General features: G+C 30.9%; 2 protein-coding genes across 3 annotated transcripts; both read left to right on the top strand.

The window, feature by feature from the left end:
- The first annotated feature begins 5,489 nt into the window (after window positions 1-5,489).
- On the top strand, window positions 5,490-20,411 carry LOC114195319 (LEAF RUST 10 DISEASE-RESISTANCE LOCUS RECEPTOR-LIKE PROTEIN KINASE-like 2.1). 2 transcript variants are annotated; one of them, XM_028085739.1, is made up of 4 exons: window positions 5,490-6,398; window positions 10,388-10,420; window positions 18,949-18,972; window positions 19,119-20,411. In XM_028085739.1, the coding sequence occupies exons 1-4, from the start codon at window positions 5,531-5,533 to the stop codon at window positions 20,327-20,329; spliced, it is 2,136 nt and encodes a 711-aa protein (XP_027941540.1). In that variant the 5' UTR covers window positions 5,490-5,530; the 3' UTR covers window positions 20,330-20,411. The 2 variants fall into 2 exon arrangements, with proteins under 2 accessions (XP_027941540.1, XP_027941541.1); XM_028085740.1 differs by lacking the exon at window positions 10,388-10,420.
- A 1,304-nt stretch (window positions 20,412-21,715) lies between these two features.
- LOC114195038 lies at window positions 21,716-23,679 on the top strand. Its single transcript, XM_028085435.1, has 2 exons — window positions 21,716-22,812; window positions 23,585-23,679. The coding sequence occupies exons 1-2, from the start codon at window positions 21,984-21,986 to the stop codon at window positions 23,677-23,679; spliced, it is 924 nt and encodes a 307-aa protein (XP_027941236.1). The 5' UTR covers window positions 21,716-21,983.
- The last annotated feature ends 1,230 nt before the right edge of the window (window positions 23,680-24,909 follow it).

Genomic DNA, 24,909 nt, shown 5'->3' with positions numbered 1-24,909 from the left:
ATCTTCCAAGCTCCACTCCCTGACTATAGGTCGTGGTTCAGGACCAAATATAGGGGTCGTTGCCCTGTTCTCCTCCTATTGGCGGAGGGCCTCCATATGCTGCATGTGTGCATCCTCGACAGCCACACGTGCAGCCTCCATCTGCTGCATCACTACCTGTTATTGCTCAAGCGACGCCGCTTGTCGCTGCATTGATGCCTCATGTTACTGCATCATAACTGTGTTTTGCTGTGTCAAGGCAACTACCATCGCCTCTATTGCCCTGGCGATATCGGGCACGTCACCTTGGGACGATTGCGAAGTCCTACGAGGAGGTGCCATAGTTCACTAGCACACAGAAAATCACTTGGTTAGGCTCGATAAAGACAAGAATTTAACGAAGAATACTTAGAAGACACAGAGAAAACTAAGCGGACATCCAAGTCCACAGACCTAAGGAATGACCGCTCTGATACCATAAATGTAACGCCCCATTTAATTTAATGCGCAAAATTAAAGGAAACGTCACACAGAGATAACAATGTAGCGTAGTCCTGGGGTTCTTAACACAACCTCTACAAATCCGGGCACACCACGATACCAAAGGAAAACTAAATAAAAGTCTAACAATAGAGAGTAGATCAAGAAGGAATGAAACAATACACGGGCCATAGCCCTAAGGAAACCATGAAGAGAATAAAAATCCAGCCCAGATGGCTTAGCAGCGGAATCGCCATTTCCTTGCTGACCACGAGAACCTCGCCCATCTGCTCCCATCAATCACATTGATGATCATCACGAGAAAGAGTAGCCACATACAATACAACCATACAACAAAACGAGTAAGCTAGAGCCGACAACATATTCATCATACGGTCAAATATATTTTCACCATCTAATATTCATACAACATCCACGCATGTTAAGACTTTTCAATCAATACACTACGACTCGACTCGACTCATTCGGATACGTATAACCTGGTCGGATTCAGCGGATGCTTGCACTTGTGGTGGATACCTCTGCTCACCCCCGAGCTGCTCACCCCCGAGTTATGTGTTACAAGTGTTACAATGAATCAGTTTTTCCGTCACCACAAGGTTAGCCTTTAATGAATTTCAAGCCTCCTGCTACCCTCACCACAGAAGTCAGTCAGCTCTAGGTGAGACTAACAGACTCCTTAGAGTGTCAGGATGCAACCTTACCTTGAATCCTTACCTAGTTATACAGATGGGGCACCACCATGGACACACACTAACAGGGGCCATGGAATTACGTCCCGACCACTGAAGCGCAACCCTGAAAGTCTCACCTAGAGACCCCAAGGAATTATGCATTGACACGGACCAACATACATAAACAACCAAGAATTTATACATACGTTGCACATAAGATTTCAAAACAAAACCCATAACAAATCCTCATTTCTCATATGTTGAATCATTACCAACTCGTTATTCCCAATCATGAGTAAAGTGTTTCTCCACATACCAACCATACCAAAGGTTTACCAACCACCAAGATTCATTGTTGCTCATGCCAAGTTGGTGACCACACGCACATACATATGTACCCAACTTCTCATATACAATTCATGTAGAAATCATGCTAAGCTCACAATTCCCCCACATATAATTTCCTCCCAACATGCACACTCATTCCTCCTCATGCCATCATATAATAGTACAATAGAACATAGTTCAACCACGAAAAGACAGGAAAAACCCCAAACCGAACGCATTCTCGCTCAACCCGTCCCTCAAGCTGAGGAGCCTCGCCCAGGCGAGAGTCTCTCGCTCAGGAGAGTCCTCTCCGCCTAGGCAAGAGTTCGCGAATCTGGAACAGGAGCCTCCGCACGTTCTCGCTTACGCGAGACTCACCTCGCCTGGGTGAGACGCTCGCTTGCTTGAAATTGAGCGAGTCGCCTAGGCGGCCATTTGCGCGAGAAGGCCTGGGCGAGCCTCTGCCCACCTCGCCTGGGCGAGTTTAACAGTCGCCGCCACTGCCATGTATGGAACAGTCGTATTTTACACATGCCAACAACAACACCAACCACCTCAAGCATTCTCAACAACACACAAGTTCAAGAATCATAAAAATGTACCGTAAAACAGTTTACAAACACATTAACAAAGAGGCTCTAGCTTGTCGTACTTGGACAAGCTAGCTGGAAACCTCGACACCCAAACTGTGGAGTACGAACAACTTCTAGGAACGAGCTCGAAGTTGGAAAATAGTGTGAGAGTGGGTCATTTCGGAACCCTAACAACAACTTACGAAAACAGGCCAAGGAAGGAAACTACGAGTCGGAGAGCACTTACGTGAGCTAAGAACGGGGCCAAACGGAAGGCGAACTGGCAACACAACGAAACCCTAACGAAGAGAGAGCGACTGCGGTTCTAAGCACCAAGGTAGCAGAAATCTCAAAAGTGTGGAATTAGGTCAGACTCGGTGGCTTTATCTTTTGGGCCAGCCCTAAGGCCCAATAGCTCAAGGGAAGCCCTTAAAGCTTTAGGGCAGGAAAACTGGGCCTTACAGAGTGAGAGATTAGTACAACATCTAATGAACTCAAAAGACAATAGGTTAGAAAACAAATAATTTTTTGATTCTTTATTATATTAAATTATATATTTTATTATTTATTAACATTAAATATTATAATTTAAAAAAGAAATAAAAAATAAAAAAATACCCAATTTAATTTTCATCTATTACCTATATATATTATATATAATTTAGAAAATGTAAACATATAATTAAAAAAATTAAAAAATTTGAAGGTCATGGCCTTAAATGCTCCATCTAGCCTCTACCATTAAGAAAAAGCATAATGGAGAAAAAAACCAATGTCAAAATCCTTCGCTACTAGGAATGTTAAAATTGGCCAGCCTGACCCGTTTTGGCCCAGCCCCTTTTTTGCCCACCAATTGGCAGGCTGAAGAGTTAGACTCGTCTCACCAATGGGTGGGTTGGCAGGCTGGCCCACCATTTTCCTCTCTTTTTTTTGGCTTTCTAACATTTTTGATAAAAAAAAAATCCATGAAACCAAGTTTCTCTTCTTCTTCTTGGTGATCCAATGTACTGCAAAACAAATAAAACTAACAAATACTTCTCTCAAACAAAACACATCTTATATGCATATTTGGGTTTAGGATAACAAAGACATCCCCAATTCAAAAAAAAAAAAAATCACAAGCGAGCAACCACAAATTTCCACCCAACCTATGCACCAGATCACCACAGCAAAATATGAAAATCCCCAATTCGCACATCACAACGCAAGTACACATCATAGATTCACAACACAAGTTTGAAGTAAATAAAACCCTAATTTTGCTCAGGAAAATGAAGATTCGAAGGAATAATCAATTCAAAACCTTAATTTTGATAAGAAAATCAAGGAAATCCCACAAAAGACGAACCTATGCATGTGGTGGAACCTATCGTCGTGGTCGTCGTCGAAAAAAGAACACAAACTCATCATCATGGTTATTGTGAGCATTGTGTGTGGTGGTGTGCTTGTGGGCTTTGTACCTTTGTTCTAGTTGAAGAAGAAGAAGAGTCCTTCTGGTCGAAAAAGAAGAACAGAGATAATTGGCTGAGGCTTCTTTCTCTTCTCTAAGAAAATGACCAAGTAACACAAAATGTGCGTAAATGAGTGAAGAAACAACACTACAGCAAATGTCAATATATAAAAAAAAAAAACTCTTAATTGAAGCGGGTTGGCGCGCTATAACAAGCTAAAGGGTCGGGCGTAAGGATGGCAACGGGTCGGGTCAGGCACGGATAGTGCCTACCCGCAACCCGACCCGCCAAAAAAAAAAATCTGCCTGCTACCCGCCCATTTACCCGCCAGGTATCCGCTTAAAAAATACTCATGGATATTTTTAAAATCCGCGGGTACCCGTGGATACCCGATACCCGCAAATATTTAAAAAAATTTATATTTTATAAATTTTTTAATATAGAATTATAAAAATAAAATATAAAATTAAATTAAATTAAATTATAATTATAATTATAATTAAATTTTTCATAATAAAATATAGGGTTAAATATGTTTTTGGTCCCTTAAGTTTCAGCGAAATTTGGAATTAGTCCCTTATCAAAACTTTTGACCAATTTAGTCCTTCATCTTTCAAAATGCATGAATCTAGTCCTTTTAACCAAATTTTGTTAAGTTTATCTGACGTTTCAAGCACATTTCATGATAGTATTTAAATTATTTACACTGTTTGACACATTTTTGCTTCAATTTTAACTTAAATACTATCATGAAATGTGCTTGAAACGTCAGATAAACTTAACAAAATTTGGTTAAAATGACTAAATTCACGCATTTTAAAAGATGAAGGACTAAATTGTATAAAGTTTTGATGAGGGACTAATTCCAAAATTCACTAAAACTTGAAGGACCAAAAACATATTTAACCCTAAAATATACTGCTAATTTTAATTTTAATTAAATTTAACTTAATAAAATATAAATTAAATTTTAATTTTAATTTTTTTACGGGTAACGGGTACCCGCGGGTACGGATAATATGATACACGTACTCGACCCGTTTATAAGCGGGTATTAAAATACCCGCTACCCGCAGGTATTAACTATCCATCACGAATTTTATTCGCGGATATCCGCGGGCATGAATATTTTTATCATCCCTAGTCGGGCGAGGCGGGTTGGGCAGATTGGTGGGTTCAGAATTGCAACATGGCCCACCTTTTTTATGGTGGGTTGGCAAGCCGGTCCGACAAACTAGCGAACCTGTCCCGCTTTGACATTCTATTCTCTATGATAAGAAATATAACCCATAGAAAAGTGAAAAAAAAAAGAAGAAAAGTACTAACACAACATTTTGACATGTAAAATATTTTTTGTTACTATTATAATTAGTTGAGCATACTAATGAAAACGGGGCAAAATTGAAATAACTTTGATTATCTCATTCTCTTACAAGTAAGTACAAATGACCATCATCTTTATTTTGATATCCGGTAGGTATGAATTTGTTATCCCGTCTCCAACCAAATATTAATTAAACAATTTTTTTACATAAAAAAAAGTCATAACCAAATAGACAAATTACCATATTATTAAGTATTAAATATCATAACGATACTGAATGTTATTACATTTAATATAAAAAATAATAAAAATTAATAATAATAAAAATTAAAATATCAAATAACAACGAATAAAAATTCAATAATTATAAAAAAATTACAAAAAATGAAATATATGATAATATAAGTTACTAAATTAAAGATCAAATAAAAATTAATATAATTTTTATAAATTATATGACAAATTTAAAAAAAATGTAATTTAAATGAAGAGTACAAAAGGGATATAACTAGCGATATATATATATATATATATATATATATATATATATATATATATATATATATATATATATATATATATATATATATATATATATATTCAATTTAAAAAATCCAGTATCATTTATTAATAATTTGGGGTAGTCCGGCCATAGGTAATATTTAAGTATCATTTTCTCCAATTTGAGGAGCGGAGGTAACAATGTCTGTTTTACCTTGTTGTAATCGCTGCACGCAATCAGTGGTTGTCTCTGTGTTCACCATTCTTGTGCTGTTCCACCAAACTTGCTGTGCTAAGCATCGCGCATCCTGTCCATCTTCTTCGTGCGGCGAAATTCACGAAATAAAACATCCATTCCGACTGAAAGACGACCCTCGAGATTGCGGCCTTCCCGAGTATGAATTTGATTGCGTGAATAACAGACCATTAGTTACACTGTTTTCAGGGAAATACTTTGTGGAAGAAATCAATTACGATAGGTACCAAATCCGACTGATTGATCCGGGTGTTGTGGAGGACACTTCTTGCTCTTTTCCTCGCTATTTCTTATCCACACAAAATTTCAGTGGATATGACGATGATCTGCTGGCTACGTTGTCTGGGGAGGACTATGAGTCTGAGACTGCCAAAGTAGCGTTTGGGGAGAATGTGTATGAGCCTGCAAAAGTGGTGTTTCTAAATTGTAGTGATCGAGTGAGTGATGATCCTCGATATGTGGAAGTGAAATCCGGCGGTTGTGATTCCGGAGGCTATATCTACGCCGTTGTGGATCGCGGTAAGAAGTTTCATCCGGAATTTACAGTGATGGACGTGAAGGCAGGGTGCAGTTTAAAGGTTGCTACCTTCGCAAACTGGACACATGGTGTTTCCTATAGAGAGTCGACAGATAACAGGAACGTTTCCTATGCTGATATCCTTAAATCTCTGGAAAAGGGATTTTGGTTGACTTGGTTACCACTTGTTTGTAGGGATCACTGTGGAAATGGTATCTCTTGCATCCTCAATCAAACCACACAAGAAATTCAGTGCATTGGTTGTCTTAGGATGAACTACTATGGCAGCAATTGTGGTGAGATTTGTTCTTCTGCCTCTCATGTTCATTTATCATTATTTATTTTTAAATATTTAAATTTTATAAAATGGGTAAATTTTAAAACTACAAATATGAATAAATTGTGTTTTGATTAACCAATTTGTGTTTCAAAACATCACTTTCCATAACGTGGTGAAGGTGTTCAGTCTTCCCTTTCTTATATTTAAAAAAAAAAATTAAAGGGTGAAACATAACTTCATTTTTAAAAAAAAAAAATATATATATATATATATATAGAAAATAGAATATATATATATATATATATATATATATATATATATATATATATATATATATATTTTAAAGTAATCTGGTTATAAAAGAAGCTTAATTATGTCTTATTTTATAATAAATTTAAAAATTTTCAAATGAGTTAGTAAATTTTAATAGTCTATTAACTCTTTTAAATATTAAAATTTTTCAAATGAGTATTTGTTTTTATATTTTATTGTTAACTATTTGACGCGACAATTATTTTAGATTGTCATTTGCTTAAATTTGACCATATTATACTAAATCATATAATATTAAAAGATTTTAATGATGAGGATTTCCTTCAAGAATTTATTGTATTTATCGAAATTTATTTTTAAAACAAATTAAAATTATAAAATTAATATATATGATATAAAATTATAAAATTTGATAATAATTAAATTATTAAATATAAAATATAAATATAATTCTATAATTTGATTTCATAATTTTTAATTATCTAATTTTACAATTCATATTTTTATATTCTACCTCCTTTTAATTTTATAATGACATAATATCATAATTTCAAAATTTATACTTTTCAATCTTACCATTTCGTAATTTTTTTATTTTTGTAATTTTATAATTTCATAATTTCATAATTATATAATTTTATAAATTTATAATGACTTAATTATAAAATATGGAAATATTTACGGTGAAAATAGTTAATTAAAAAATTATCAAATTATTTTATTTTATATTTAATAATTTAATATTTTTATTATTATCTAATTATCTAATTTTATATTTTATATTTTATATTTTTTCTTTTAATTTTTTATTTTTAATTTTATATTTTGAATTTGGTTTAAGAATAATTTTCGTTTAAGTATAATAAATCTTTGATGGAGATCTTCATCCTTAAAGTCTTTTGTAATCAAGTATTGTGTAGTCCGACATTAAGCAGAATCACATTGTAAGATAACTCTCACCTCATATAAATACCCGTAAATCTTAAAATATCAATCCTAACAACAGATACATAATTGAAAAGTTTTAAAATTTTAATTGAAAGTTTCGAATTTATCTAGGACTCAAAATATAATTAAATCTATAAAAAAATTTATGTTTCTAAATTACTATTTATTTAATTCCAGTAAATGTTCAATCTTCCCTTTTTTTTATATTTTTTAAAAAGAAATCATATTTGAAACATAACTTCACTTTAAAACAAAAAATATAGAAAACATTTTTTTAAAGCAATCTGTTTATAAAAAAATCGATGTTCTAAATCACTATTTATTTATTTTCAGTTTTTTTAAATTTACTAATTTTTGTTTAAAAATATTTACGTGAATGTAGAAAAAGATAAATACTTTAAGGTGTTAAGATTCCAATTTTTTGTATTTTTAAAATAAAAAATATATATTTTAAAACAAAACCTCCGTTTAGAAAAATAGAAAGTAAAATTATATTTTAAAACCTTCTTTTATTAAGACTTTATGTTTTAAAACACATCTTATTTATTTCTTGTAAATTTAGTAAACTATACTAATTTCCTAAAATACGGCCAATATAGAAAATCCTAGATAAAATTTGGTTTAATTATACATTTGGTCCCATTTTTATAATAAAATCTCAATTTAGTTTCGCTATTGTTTTTATTTTAATTTGGTCTCTATTTTGGAAAATTTGATCTGAATTTAGTCATTTCCGTTAGTGATACAGTAACAACGTTAAATGGAATGTCACGTGTCGGTTCCCAGATTTTTTGATTTTCTTTTTGAATTTTTTATTAATTTTTTTTATTTTTTATTTATTTTTTGAATTATTTTAAAAAATAAAAAAATTGTCACGTGTCAAGCTTTCGTCGTACCACATGGCAGTGAAGAGTGATGTGACAGTGATAATATCACGTGTCAATATTATGTCAGGTGTCATCTCTTCCATCTCGATTTGGTACCTGTATTCTAATTTTTGTCTCAATTTAGTTTCTATTTTTGTAAAAATAGTGTAATATTGTCCCTCTCCAAATTGAAACAAAAATTAATTTTTATATAAATGTTATACAAATATTTTTATTAAATTTGATATTTTTATTCAAATTAATATTTTTATTATATATTTTTAAATAACTAAGTTTATTTAAATTTGTGTTTCACATTCAACTTTACTTAAAATTGTTTTCAATCTTTAAATTTATTATGTTTTTTATTGTTACATGAACTAGTTAAAATTATTTTTAAAATTTTTACAATTTTTATTTTTACACCAATTAAAACATTTGTGTACAAATTATTGAACTTTACACATTTTAAAAATATACAATTATTTGAAATATAAACTCAAATTAAAAACCAATATTAAAGTACGATATAATAAATATCAATATAATTTATGAATTTCTTTTCTATTAACATTATTTTCTATTAACAACTTTAAAACAATTTTAAATAAAGTTCAATGTAAATATTAATTAAATGAACTTAATTTTGTTAAAAATATTTATTTGAAATATCAATTTTGATAGAAATATCTGTGTACATTTATATAGAAATTAAATTTGATTTCAATTTGGAGAAGGACAAAATTACTTAATTTTTACAAAAATTGAGACTGAATTGAGACAAAAATTAAAATAAAGGGACAAAATTGAGAAAGTAGAAATGGCACATGACATATAAGTGACACATCACTTTGTCACTGCATATGGCATGATGACAGCTTGACACGTGACAATTTTTTTTTTAAATTCAAAAATCTAAAGAATAAAAAAAAGGTCAAAAAAAGTCATGAACTAACACGTGACACTCCTCTAACGTAGAGCTGTCAAAACGGGTAATCCGGCCCGACCCAACTTGACCCACCACGGGTTGATGATTTAGTGAGCCAACCCAACCCAGCTCACTTTTTAGCGAGTCAAAAAAATGTGAACCCGACCCGGCCCACCACGGGTTGGCTCACGGGTTTACTTAATTAAAAAAATTTATTTTTATTTTTTTTCAGTAAAAAAAATTTTAATTCTTATTAAAATCTAAATAAACTTTAATACAATCCAAATACAAACCAAAATAAAAAATATACAAATTATTTATGTATTAGATAAAAAAAACCTAACATGACCCAAATATAAAGCCCAACTTAATAAAAATAAATAAAAACACTTGTGTGACCCTTTTATCTACGGGTTGGTGAGCCAACCTTGCTCACCATGGGTTCAACCCGGATGAGCCAAGTTCTAAATGAGTCAGGTCAAAAATCAACAAGTATTAAAATTTGTAAAAAAATTTCAACCCAACCCGGCCCAAACCCGTGGTAAGCCAGGTTGGCTCGCGGGTTTTAACCCATTTTGACAGCTCTACTCTAACGGCGTTATTGTACTATTAACAGAAGGAACCAAATTGAGACAAAAAAAAATAAAAGGACAAAATTGAAATTTTTTTTATAAAAATGGGGACCAAAGACATATGATTAAACCATAAAATTTTATTAATTTCGTAATAAGCTTTCAAGTTTAATTATGGTTAGCATATAATTGATATAAACTTAAATAATAATAATGCTTTTCTAGATATTATATATATATATATATATATATATATATATATATTGAATATATATTTTTAAGGTTGAACTAAATTTTAGCATCTTCTAAATTAAATTTGGATAAGCTGGAGTGAATTAGTTTTCAATTTATATGTAAATAGTATAATATTTTAACTAATTTTTATCTTTATATAAATATTTTCTTTTTATTATTTTAGGAACGCTATCTTTAATTGAAGAATACCTTACAGGTACGCGCGCTAAATTGTCTCATGAGAATTCAAACTAATTTTTATTTTGAACTATATTTGAGTTCATAAAAGGGAAATTTTACAAATTAATTTGTAGACTATAAATTTATGTGTCTTGCTATAAATTTTAGATGTGTCTTGTAAAAGGATCCTTCGGAAAATAATGATTAAACATACCTAAGAATGTCTTATATTAACAAGAATTTGAAGTGTTGAATCTGAAAACAAGCATTTAAAGGACCTAAATATTATGTCTTATACCTAGACCAAGATTAACAGTTTTTTTAACATATCTAAATATAATTTTAACAACATTTATATCTATTTTTTTGGATCTGGCTTAAAACGAGCACACAGACAAATTAAACATTATGTTAGGTCTAAATGTAATGAGATATAACAATGACTATATCATTTGATTCTATTTATACGATTCACTAGTTTAGACTCTTTTTCCAATCCTAAGGATGCATTAGGATGCATTGGTGCTTTTATCTCCTTTGCATCTTCCACGTTAAGCTTAGTGAGTAGTTCTTTAACATATTTAGTGTGATGGATGTAAACATGTTCCTTAGCTTGTTTTATTTGTAGGCCTAAGAAAATTTTAGCTCTCCAATCATGCTCATTTCAAACTCATTTTACATTAGATTTGAAAATACCTCACATAATGATTCATTGGTGACACCAAATATAATATCATCTATATAAATTTGTATTAATATGAATTCATCAAAGTAGTGTTTCCTAAATACTGTAGTGTCTACGTGATCTCTAGTAAAACTCTTCTCAATTAGCAAGAGACTCAATTTCTCATACCAAGCTCTAGAAGTTTCCTTACGGTATAAGGCGTTATTTAGTTTAAAAACATGGTCTAGATGTTTTGAATCTTCAAAACCAGCTGAGTTGTTCTACATATAGTTTTTCCTTGATGAAACCATTTAGAAATGCACTTTTTACATTCATTTGATATAATTTTATAAAAAAAATGTTAGTTATGAAAAAATGGGACAAATATATGAAATCACATAGGGATGCCTATAGTGTAGAACACCATAGAAAATCTTGTATCACCATTTGCAACAAAAGAATAGATTAATGAGTTTAAAATATTTTTTACTTCAAACGTCCTAGATTAGACATAAAACGTTCATATTTGTATTAAACAACATCCATCTCAATGTAAATATAAGGTGTAATTACTCCTTTAGTCCCAATTTTGGTTAGAAAGTTTCATGTCGATCGCCCACATAGCTTTTTGTTTTAATTGAGTCTCAATTTTTGTAAAATTGACTGAAATCCATTAATATCTTAGAAACATCATTACTGTTAGTGTCACATGTCAATTCGTAGTTATTTTATTTCATTTTTTTAATTTTTAATTTTTTTTTGTAATTTGTTTTTATTCACGTGTCAGGTTTCATGGTGTGACACATGTCAATATCAGTATAAAGTGTCATTGTCTTGTATTCAATTTAGTCCCTATATATATTTTTTTATTCAATTTAGCCCAAAGTATTTTCGAAATGGAACAATATTGTCTCTCTCTGAATTGAGATCAAATTTAATATTTATTTAAATGTTATACTCATATTTTTATTAAATTGACTTTTTAACATATTATATTTTGTATATATTTTTCAATTATATAACAAAAAATGATTTCTTAAATTATTTTCATTTTAAATTTTAATATTTTTAAGCCACAAAAATAGTTATTCTATATTTTATTTCGTTTTTAGTTCTGATATTATTTTATTATTTATCGTATAAATATTATTATATTTATTAATTAAATTTAAGTTTCATTTATAAAAATAGAGTTTTTAAAACTACTATATTGTTAATTTATATGTTATGATAAGATTAATAGTTTAAAACTAATACAATAGAACATTTAATCTCAGTGTTCAAAACAATTGATCTAATGTATAAATAATGTATAAAGTATATTAATATAGTCTTACAAAAGATGAGACTATAAAAATATATCATTTATTCACTCGAACTAAACTAACAAGCATACAAAACTAACCACTTACTTTATGACCTTTCATATACTCTAATCGATGATTCTTTATCTTCTAGAGGTGCTTCTAAACCTACAATTTCGTTTGATCCCATCGAATAGGTGATCATCGCAAAACAAATAGGCAAACCACAAATACAACACAAAAAACAAAAAAGGGTAAGCTAGTGTATAAAAGAGTTATCCTACACAATTAAAGCATATTAAATATTACTAAGCAAGATTACCATATGGGAATACATATACACGCACAAATAGTTGACACTAACTCAATTATCCAAATACATGCCAATGATGTCAGACCCAATGTAGGTGTGAACCTGTGGTGGTTTCCAAGCTCTATAGAGTTTGACCTCAAGAGGTTATCATCCAACCACACACTATAACATCCCGGTTGGATATTACTAATTTAAATAATTAAAATAGGGATATAAGTATAAAATCGCATTTATGATAATTCCTTTTCCCTAAACGCGGGAAAATTTAAAACTTTTATTTCAACGCGCCAAACTAAAATAAACTCGCGGCGTTCAAGTATTACAACTATAAAATGTTTATAAAACTAATACAAATAATTCATAAGTGTTTCCCACTCCGTCTCTACGCATCCACCTGCTCACCTGCATCAATCCCTGCTCCCATGTAACAAGTTACATAATCATCGCCAAACACACACAGATACGGTGAGCTCATGTAAATAAACAAATAAAACATTACATTAAGTAAAGCATCTCAAAACTATAAAACGTGTTAGCAAATTTCCCTTTTTCTCAGTTCCTCGGCTTTCAACCCTTTCGTTAGATGTCTATTGATTCTACACCCTTTGGTGAGTCCACTGATCGATCTTTGCTGCACGAGTGTCTACTCGCCCCTCCGACTACAGGCCATCACCTAATAGTCCACACACGGGAATAAATTTGCCACGGCCTCACATCGCAACACCAAGTGGAGTTCCCCAAAACGAACAGGAGTCCGTAGTTGTCCCCAGACTATACCAAACTCAATTAGATGCACTGAAGAGGGCAATCATCTGAAACCTCGTCGTACGAGCCACAATTTGGCACACTCCACTGGACTTCCTAAACCACTAGGCTACAACCTAGAAAGGCCATGTGTTATCCCAATACAAGATACACTCGTAACTGGGCCCCAGCCAAAGCATCGCATCATGAACATCACCTCAAGTTGTGTAGAAATCCTTCCTAGCGCACCAACTCTGCCCCAAAACCGCCTGGCGCGCCTCTCGCGTCGCAAGGCAGAGCCTGGTTCCAGACCGCCTGGCGGGCATCTCACACCGCCAGGCGCAACGCACCATACCAAAGCCCTGTCGCACTGTCACCGCCTAGTAGTCACCTCACGCCGCTAGGTGCCATACGCTCTCCAAAGCCTCTACCAGATCTTTTCCGCCTAGCGGGATCGCATTTTCCGCCAAGTGCCATGCGTTCCAAGCTTCTCTGGTTTTCCCTTGTCACCTGACAGCCCATCCCAAGTCGCCAAGCAGCACACCCCAAGTCGCTAGGCGCCACACCAGTAGCGTCACTACTACTGGTTTTTGGCACTTTGAAGCAAATTCCAAAGAACCCCAAGCACTATACATACAATCCATAACATGAGATATGCTTATCCAATCATAATCACATGACTGGATCATAGTCCAACACAATCTTAAACAACCAAACAATATACAAAAGCAGGGAGAATATATAACCATTGCCCCAAAATATCGCACAGACAATCAAACAATAATAATGATAATAATAAAAAACACAACAATAATAACAATAATGATAATAATAATAATAATAAAACGAAATAATACAAATAATAATAAAAAAATAAAATGAAACGTTAATAGGAAAACAATAATACTAATAAGATAAAATAATAAGATAAATCAATAATAATAAAATAATAAAAATAAGACAATAATAACAAATAATAATGATAATAAAATCATAAATAAAATAAAACATTGATAATAATACAAATAATAATAAAATAATAGTAAATAAAATAAAAAAAAATAATAATAATTAATAAAGATAAAGATAATTATAAAATCAAAATAATAATAGTAATAATAATAAAAATAATAATAGTAAAAATAATAATAATAATAATAAAATAATAACAAAATAATAATAATAATAATATAAATATAATAATAATGATTATTATAATATTAATAAGAGTAATAAAATGAAATTTTAAAAATAAAAATTATAATAATGAAAATAATAATAAAATAAAATGAAACAATAATAATAAAACAGTAATGTTAATAAAATAAAGTAATAATAATAATAATAATAATAATAATAAAATATTAATAATAATGATAAAATGAAGTAATAATAATAAAACAATAATAATAATAATGAAATCATCAATAAAACAAAACAATGATAATAATAACAATAATAATAAAATAATAGTAAAATAAAATAAATAAAATAATGATAATAATAATAAAGATAATTATAAAATAAAATAAAATGAGAATAATAATAATATATTTAATAATAATAAATAATAAAAATAAAAATAGTAATAAAAATAATAATAATACTAATATAAATAATAATAATAATAAAACGAAATTTTAAAAATAAAAATAATAATAAAAATGAAGATAATCATAAAATAAAATAAAGCAATAATAATAAAACAGTGATATTAATAAAATAAAATAATAATGATAAAATAAAACAATAATAATGATAATAAAATCAATAAAAAATAACAATGATAATAAAAATAATATAATAAAATAATAGTAAAATAAAATAAAATAATAATACTAATAAATATAATTATAAAATAAAATGAAATTAATAATAATAATCAACATAATAATAATAATAAAAATACAAATAAAATAAATAAATAAATAAATAAAAATGATAGTAATTGTAATAATAATAGTAAAAGAAAATAATAATAATAATAATAATAGTAATAATGGTAAAAATAAAATAAAATTAATAATAAGAATAATATTAAGTGCGCTTTATTTAGAAAAAAAAAAAACTCTAAACAGCTCAATATAACGAAATCCCAAGTCCTTTCATATAATCAAGTACCCTCAACCACTTGAACTAGAACAATTCCTTATCTTCTCTCTCTACATTATTTAATATAGAGATTTCCACCCTCGCATTTATTAAATAAATATTTATTTATTTATTTTTCTCAGGTCTTACACACGGTAAGTCCCCTTCGTGCCTAGGACCAAAATGATCCAATGCATAGGACCCCCTGCAATGTAACCTATTCTGCTATTAGACTTGTCAAATTGACCCACTTCTCTTGGTTTGGCCCTGCCCTACATGGGTTGGGGCTAGAAAAGCCCTTCATTGAAAAGGCCCACAGGGCCAAAAAGCCCACAAAAGCCCTGTGGGATAGGGCTAGCTCATGGGCCTTTTTCTCAGAAAAAAAAAATCATTTTGAATATAAAAAATAATTGAAAAAAATTGAATAAAAAACACAACAGAACACCGTATGCATCTTCACTGTTTTTTAGTCTCTTACATTAGCTTGGTCCCTATAGTTGGCAAAGTTGTGCGTCTCACCAACGGTTCCACCGCCATAGCTTTGGAATTTCTCTTGGGGATCATTGATGTTAACGCCGTAGTTGGTGAACATACTATTGCCACCTGTGCCTTTCTTTCCGTAGTTGGTGAAGCTAGAGGAGGCGACGTTGGACTCTGTTCCATAACATGTGAAGTCGTTTTTGGCTGCAAAGGAGTTCATACCATAGCCCTGGAATGTCTGATCGCCTGCGTTTGAGTCCTCATTGTAGTTGGAGAACGACTGCTTCCTATTGACGTGTTGTCGGAGTAGGCGACGAATCACAGTTTAGCAACGTTCGAATTACTAGAGTAATTTTTGAAGTTGCTAGAGCCTTCCTTGGCACTCTTGGAGTCGTACGTGTTAAAGCTCTGGTCGGCAACGTTGGTGCCGCTGGCATAGCCGGTGAAGCTTTCTTTGTGGTCAATGGATCCGCGACTGTATCCACAGAAAGCGTTGAACGGAGTGCTGAAGATGTCGTTGGAGTAGTTCTTGAAGGTGTCGATTCCGTCTACTCTATTGTTTCCATAGTTGGTGAAGTTCTGATCGTCGATGTAGGTTTGAAAATTCTCATCTTTGGTGTGTTTCTGGAGGCTTGGACGTACCTCCGGAAAGCAGAGAAGGTGCGCAGCGGAGCAGAACTCCAACAACCGTGTAGAGAGGGTGTTGGTGTCTGCAAGCTTTGTGAAAGAGGCGGCTTCGACGACGGTCATTGGGGAGGCCTTGGAAAGAAGGAATGAAGACTTTGGCAAGGTGTTGCGGATGAGAAGAAGAAGTTTAAGAGACTTTCAATATCCAGAGAGAAAATGACTTTTTATTGAAAAGGGGCTAAACCCACACTAATCCTGTCCCAACCCACTTCAGTCAAGGCTTTTGGGACTTGAGACTTTTAAAAAGCCCCTCATTAGATGGGTCATTGAAATGAGATTTAGTTTTAAAGAGGGCTAGGGTCGACCCATGGGTTATGGGTTAAAATGACAGGTCTACTACCTGTTATACTTAAGTGTGAATATCTATTAAAGTTCAAGTACCTCCTTCTTGGACCTCCTCATGTCAAAGATATACTAACAATACCACCACAACCATCACTAGAAGGAATTTCTCCTTGAAATTCCTCAAACATCATCATCATCATACATACACATAATAATTTCACCTTAAACTCATAACAATTCATAGTCATGACATTAAAAAGTCCTTCACAACATTTTCGTATCAATTACTAACATTCAAAAATAGTCAAACAGGTCAAACATGCAAAAACGCCATTCTTCTCACAAAAAGTGGCGCTCAGCACAACTCTAATGCTGCTCAGCACAAACCTCTAAGCAAACCTAGCACTCAGGGGTACAAAGCCAACACTCAACACCAAACTTCTTAGCATAAGTGGCACTCAGCACCACAATGCCCTCGCTCAACGTTGTATCAGTTGATAACAACTCCATTTTATGATGTTGTGAACTTGGACCTGACCAGGCTTCAAATTGGTATCCTTTTCTCAATACAATGATTCAAAACAGTTTTACCACATGGTAGAGGGTGCCAATTTGTTCCATTGCTCTAATGCTAAATTCTCCTAGTCAAAACAAATCAAATAAGATCATTCAAACATGAATTAACATGTCAAATTTATGAAATAGTCCAATTCTAAATACAATCAATCATCACCGTGCAAAATAATCAAATTTATAAACTCATGAATACATTAAACCTTTTAATATTAAAATAATTGAGAATTTTACAAAGAATAAGAACGTGTCACCAAATTATTATATATAGTTAAACAAATATTTTTTTTCTTATATGATTTAAACAAATTAATTTAATTTAATTTAATAATAATTAATTAACTATATTATCACAATTTTTTTTCAACTTTTAATTATTTTTACTTATCTTATTCACATTTTTTTAAGGTTTCATTTTCACTTGGGAAACTCCTTATAATACTAGTAGAAACACATTAGGTGCATATATATTTATATCTTTCTATGATAATAAAGAATAATAAAAGTACAATTATAAAATTAAATATAAATAACTTTTAAAATGGTATTGTAGATATTTTTTTATTTAAATATAAATAATTATTTTTATTATGGATAGTTATTCTAGTTTAAAACATCAATAAAATTAAAAATATATATATCAAATTCGAAACAAGGGTTAAATTTAAAAAAAAAAAGGCAAAATTGATAAATAATTATTTTATTGTAGAAATATAATTACATACTAAAATGATAAAATGAAAAATAAATATGTATACAATTACTACAAGAAAACTCTTAAGTAATGATTAATTTTAGTGATAAAAATATATTTGAACACCAATTTTTTAATTAGAGACTAATTTAGAGACTAATTTCTTTGGTAGTTAAAATCTTAGTAGCTAATGTTAGTGACCAATTTAGACCAACTCATAATAAAAACAATTTTACCCATCAGTATAGAGATCAATTATAATTTTGAGACTATTTTAACTACAAATATTTTTTAGTTTATAAATTGGTATCTAAATTTGTCATCATGATAACTAATTATTTTTTATCACTAAAATTGATCATTATTAAAAAAAAATCTTATATTGAATTTCTTTTATACAATGGTATAGGTTAAAAATAATAAAATTATATATTCAAATCATTGATATTACTTTATTTTCATTTGAATGTGTCAAGTTTAAATAAAAATGTGAAAATTCATATACTATATTAAATATTAAATATAACATTTAATATAGTGATATGAATTTAAGGTAATATTCGACAACAATTTCTTTATAGAATATATTGGATTAACATTTATACATATTTAAATAATACATTATATTTGTGCAATATTTGTATCACAAGTTTTTAATATTAAGTGTTCTTTTGTCTTGATGTTATGCATATTTTTTTATTATTATTTAAGCAGTTTTTCTTTTTTGCAGGTTTTTTTGTTGGTATTATAAAAGGTAATGGAAGTTATTTATTTCTCCCTTTACTAAGTTACTCAATATATTAAATTAGTTCAGTTTTCCATGAATCAGCTTATTTATTTCATCAATTTATATGTTTTTTTTCATACACTTCAAATTTTGAATTAATCTTAAATTGACAGGATTTCTTCATACAATAAAAATCGTCAAACGATCATCACCGTATTGGAATATTGAGGGAGAATTTATAGGCGATGTAATTCTACCAATATTTATAGCAGCTAGATATTTATTCATAGTCCTACTTTTTCTAGTGCTAATCATCTATAAATGGCGTAAAAGACATTTTTCAATGTTTGAAAACATTGAAAAGTTTTTGTTAGACAACAATATAAATCCAATTAGATACGAGTACAAAACGGTCAAGAAAATAACTAGAGGTTTTAAAGTGAAGTTAGGAGAAGGAGGTTTTGGTTGTGTGTACAAAGGAAAGCTTCGAAGTGGGTTAGATGTTGCAGTAAAGATGTTGAGCAAATCTAAGAATAATGGACAAGAGTTTGTTAATGAAGTAGCTAGCATCGGAAGAATACATCATGTGAATGTAGTAGGTCTTATTGGATATTGTGTTGAAGGAAAAAATCGTGGCTTGATTTATGAATACATGTCTAATGGGTCATTGGATAAATATATTTTCTCTAAAGAAGGAAGTGTTCTTCTAAGTTATGAGAAGATTTATGAAATATCTCTTGGAATTGCTCATGGGATAACATATTTACATCGAGGTTGTGATGTGCAAATTTTACATTTCGATATTAAGCCTCATAATATTCTTTTAGACGATAACTTTACTCCAAAGGTTTCAGATTTTGGGCTTGCAAAGTTGTATCCTACAAAGGATGGATCCATTATTTTGACTGCAATAAGAGGAACATTGGGTTACATGGCTCCAGAATTATTCTACAAAAATGTAGGTGGAGTTTCTTATAAAGCCGATGTTTATAGTTTTGGAATGCTTTTGATGGAAATGGCAAGTAGGAGGAAAAATTCAAATCCTCTTGCGGAACATTCAAGCCAACATTATTTTCCATTTTGGATCCATGATCAATTTAAAGAAGAGAAAGATATTGACATGAAAGATGCTTCAGAAACGGATAAGATTTTGATGAAAAAAATGTTCATAGTTGCACTTTGGTGTATACAATTCAAACCAAGTGATCGTCCATCAATGAGCAAGGTTGTAGAGATGCTTGAAGGAAAAGTTGAAACTCTTGAAATTCCTCCCAAACCTTCTTTTTATCTTCATGAAATATTAGAACATGATGGTACAATCAACTCATGGAGTGATTCAACTAGTTCTAATGTGAATGTTGATACAAACATGCCTAATCACTAGTTTTTGGAATCACTCATTTTGTACAAGTTATGCTCATACTCTTTTATGACTTCTTAATATTCTCAATGTGTTATTCTATAGTTTCAATTTTAATTTATACTCTTATCTTTAAAAATTAATTTCATCTTTTAAATTTTTTGAAGAGATTTTAAAGAATAATTTTCTTGATAATTTATAATTAGTTTTGTTAATAATTTAAATATATTAGTTATTAAAAATTATCATGATACAATTCACTTATTTATGAAATGCATTTATTATGTATAATAAATGATTAATATATACTCATTTTTCATTATTTGGAGAGGTTAATGAAATATATAGAGGTAAGATATAAGAGAAAGGAGAACATGAAGTGACGTGTAAAGGGAAATGGAAAGGATGGTAACACGTGTTATGCAATGAAAAGTGGTAAAAAGAAAAGATGAGATTGGTGAGCTATCGTGAGAAATGTTAGAACCATGACGTAGAAAATAACTACAAAATCTTATTGACTTTAGCATCAAAGAGCGTTTGCAGCATCAAAGAGCTTTTGCAGGTGGATCTTTTTATGTGTTTCAATCATTAAAAGCATCAAATAACAACTAAAAATATTAAGTAATTGTAGAAAAATAATAATTAAACGTATGACTGAAATATAAGTTATTAAATTAAATGTTAAATTTTTTTTTAAATTATATTATGAATTAAAAATTATTTTAGTAATTTAAATAAAGAGTGGTAAACGGGATATAAGTAGAGACACACATATATAAATTTTGTGTCACCATAATCAATTTAAAACACAAAGTATCTTTATTGGTTAAAATAATTTTTTGGTCCCAATTTTCGTTAACTTTTGTTAAATAAGTCCTAATTTTGGTTTTATGTTTAAATATATCTCAATTTTCGTCAATTTTGTTCAATTGGATCATTTTTGCTAACATCGTTTATATCATTAACGACCATGAACAGTGACAGTCACAGTCACAGTCACAGTCACGTGTCACTTCGTGATTTTTTTAAAAAAAAAATTGAATTTTTTTATTTTAATTTTTTTCAATTTTTTTAATTTTTTTTAAATATCCACATGTCAACCCAACAACATGCCATGTGTCAAAATCAATGTTCTATATTCAATTTGGTCCCTATATTTGTTATTTTTGTTTAATTTAGTCCTAATTTTTGTTAACCTGAATCAATTTGATCCCTCTCCAAATTGAAACCAAATTTATTTTTTATATTAAAATTTACATTTTTTATTGAATATTTTTATATAATATATTAAAATTCACATCATTATAACTTTGATATAAAAATTAAATTTGGTCACATTGATAGGAACTAACAAAATTGGTTAATTTTAAATAAAAATGGGACTAACAAAATTAACAAATATAAGGACCAAATTGAATATAGAACATTGATTTTGACACGTGACTGGATTAGCACATGAACATTTAAAAAAAAATTCAAAGAAATCACAAAGTGACACGTGACCGTTGCTCTTCATGAAATACAAAACCAAATTTAGAAAACCAAATTTAGGATTTATTTGATAAAATGTGACAAAAATTGGACAAAAACTATTTTAACCTTGATTAATAGTTTGAGGCATCCGGCCTGTGCTAATATTTAAGCATCATTTTGTCCGATTTGAGGAGATGAGGTAACAATGGCTGTCTTACCTTGTTGCAGTCGCTGCGCACAATCGGTGGTTGTCTCTGTTGCCACCATTCTTGTGCTATTTCACCAAACTTGCAGTGCCAAGCATCGCACCTCCTGTCCATCTTCTTCGTGCGGCGAAATTCGCGACATAAGATATCCATTCCGACTGAAAAACGACCCTCGCGGTTGCGGCCTTCCCGGGTACGAATTTGAGTGCGTGAATAACAGAACACTGTTTACTCTGTTTTCAGGGAAATACTTTGTGGAGGAAATCAATTACGATAGGTATCAAATCCGGCTGATTGATCCGGGCGTTGTGAAGGACACTTCTTGCTCTTTTCCTCGCTATTTCTTGTGCACACGAAATTTCAGTGGATTTGATTATGATCCGCTGGCTATGTCTGGGGAGAAGTATGTGTTTGGGGAGGAGTATAAGTATAAGCCTGCAAAAGTAGTGTTTCTGAACTGCAGTAATGGAGTGAGTGATGATCCTCGATATGTGGAAGTGAAAGCCGACGGTTGTGATTCCGGGGGCCATATCTACGCCGTTCTGGTTGGCGGGGTTACCGCTGAGGGGTTTCCGGCGGTATTTACAGGGATGGACGTGAAGGTCGGGTGCAGATTGAAGGTTGCTACCTTCGCAAACTGGACACATGACAGGAAGGACTCCTGTGCTGTTATCCTCAAATCTCTTGAAGAAGGGTTTTGGTTGACTTGGTTACGACTTGCTTGTTGGGATCAGTGTGGAAAGGGTATGTCTTGCGCCTTCAATCAAACCACACAACAACTTCAATGCACCGATTGTGATATGTTCCACTTCTATATCCGGAATTGCGGTGAGAGTTGTTCTTCTACCTATGCCTCGTCCTTCCTAATCTTATCGTGTTCATTTCATCATTATTTATTTTAAAATTTCTAATTTTTATAAAATGGACAAAATTTAGAAATATAAATTTCAATAAATTGTGTTTTGATTAAAAACAATTATGTTTCAAAACATCATTGCGATAACGTGGTGAAGGTGTTCAGACTTTCCTTTCTTATATTTAAAAAAAATATATATTGTGAAATATAACTTCATTTTAAAAAAAAAATAGAAAACAGATTTTTTTAATGCAATCTGTTTATAAACAATCTAGGTTCTAAAACACTATTTATTTATTTCTAGTAATTGTTTTAAAATTTACTAATTTTTGTTTTCAAAAATTTACCTGAAGGTAGAAAAACCTATAGGGTTGGTGTTAAGATTTAACTTTTTTATATTCTTAAAATTAAAAAAATTATATTGCTAAACAAAACCTCAGTTTAGAAAAATAGAAAGCAAAATTATATTTTTGAACTTTTTTTTTATTATGAATGTTCTAAAACACGGCTTATTTATTTCTTGTAAATTTTTTAAGATGTACTAATTTCCTAAAACATGGCCAATGCTGAAAATCATAGATAAAATTATATTAATTTCGAGATAAGCTTTCAAGTCGTTTGTACATAATTAAATATTAAATTAAATGATAATACTGCTTCTAAAAGTTATTTTATATGTAAATAATATAATATTTTAATTTACATGTTTATCTTTATATAAATATTTTCTTTTTATTATTTTAGGAAATTTATCACGAATTGAAGGATACCTTACAGGTACGCGCACTAAACCATATGTCATCATTAACTTCTATCGAAACTATTTTCTCCATCCATAGTATTGTATTTATTTCTTAAAATTAAGTTTTAGGTAAAATTATAATTTTGGTTCCTTTACTCTTTTTATCAATGATTTTTTTTTCTTTCATTTTAATAACACTCCATTTAATTAATCCCTAATTAAAGAAAATATCATACAGATAATATAAGAGACAAAGTCCTGGAGTATAAATACTACTCCTTACAGTATCCAAGGCACTTAAAATGAAGTATTAAGGCACACCACGATGTCATAGACTAAACCAGATACAAGTTACACAGTACTTAAATAAACATCCAAAGAGCGAGCAAGATATTACATGGGCCATAGCCCTAAAGAATACTCAGACAAAACAGGATCTGATCCAAGATGATCTAGGCAGCGGAATCTCCATCACCCTGACGACCACGGGGAGTTCTTGCATCTGCTCACATCAATAAATTGATGATCATCTCAAAAAGAGACATAACAATCAAACAAGCAAAGGGTAAGCTAGAGCAGAAAATGATTTATCATACAGTTACATATAATTTCATAGTCTAAGATGCATATGTCAACCAATCATGTTATGACTTGCAAACAATACACTAGGACTCAAGACACGACTCATCTGGATACATATAATTAGTCGAATTCAGTGGATGTTTGCACTTATGATGGCCTTTACTGCTCTACCGAGCTAATTGTTCTAGTGTTTCATACCCCACACACAAGGTTAGCCCTTAAAGTATTCCAGGCCTCCTGCTACTCTCACCACTTGAGTCAGTACGCTCTACGTGAGACTAACTGACGCTTTAGAGTGTCAGGATGCAATCCTTACCTTAAATCCTTACTAAATTATATAAATGAGGCACCACCATGAACTCCCACTAACAAGGGTCATGGAATTACGTCCTAATCAACTGAGGCACCACCATGAGATCTCACCTAGAGATTCATGGAATTACGCCCTAACCCATAAGGCACCACCACGAAACTATCGTGGAATTACGACCTAACCATACCAACATGTTCCATTAAACAATATAACATTCATGGTCATACCAATTCCATGTCACTTTGATAACCAACCATCCCATACATGTCTCATGCCAAAATCATACCAAAACTCATGAATCCAGCCCATAATATCAGAGATCTCATACATTTTCACATACCTCATACTTTAATTAGAGAAAACCAATCAATCATACCATCAATAACAAGCATGTGAGAAAATAGTACAATCTATGTCAGGTCTCGCTCAAGT

The sequence above is a fragment of the Vigna unguiculata genome, chromosome 8, assembly GCF_004118075.2.
Source record: "Vigna unguiculata cultivar IT97K-499-35 chromosome 8, ASM411807v1, whole genome shotgun sequence".
NCBI classification, from domain to species: Eukaryota; Viridiplantae; Streptophyta; class Magnoliopsida; order Fabales; family Fabaceae; genus Vigna; species Vigna unguiculata.
This window is presented reverse-complemented; position numbering and strand designations above follow the sequence as displayed.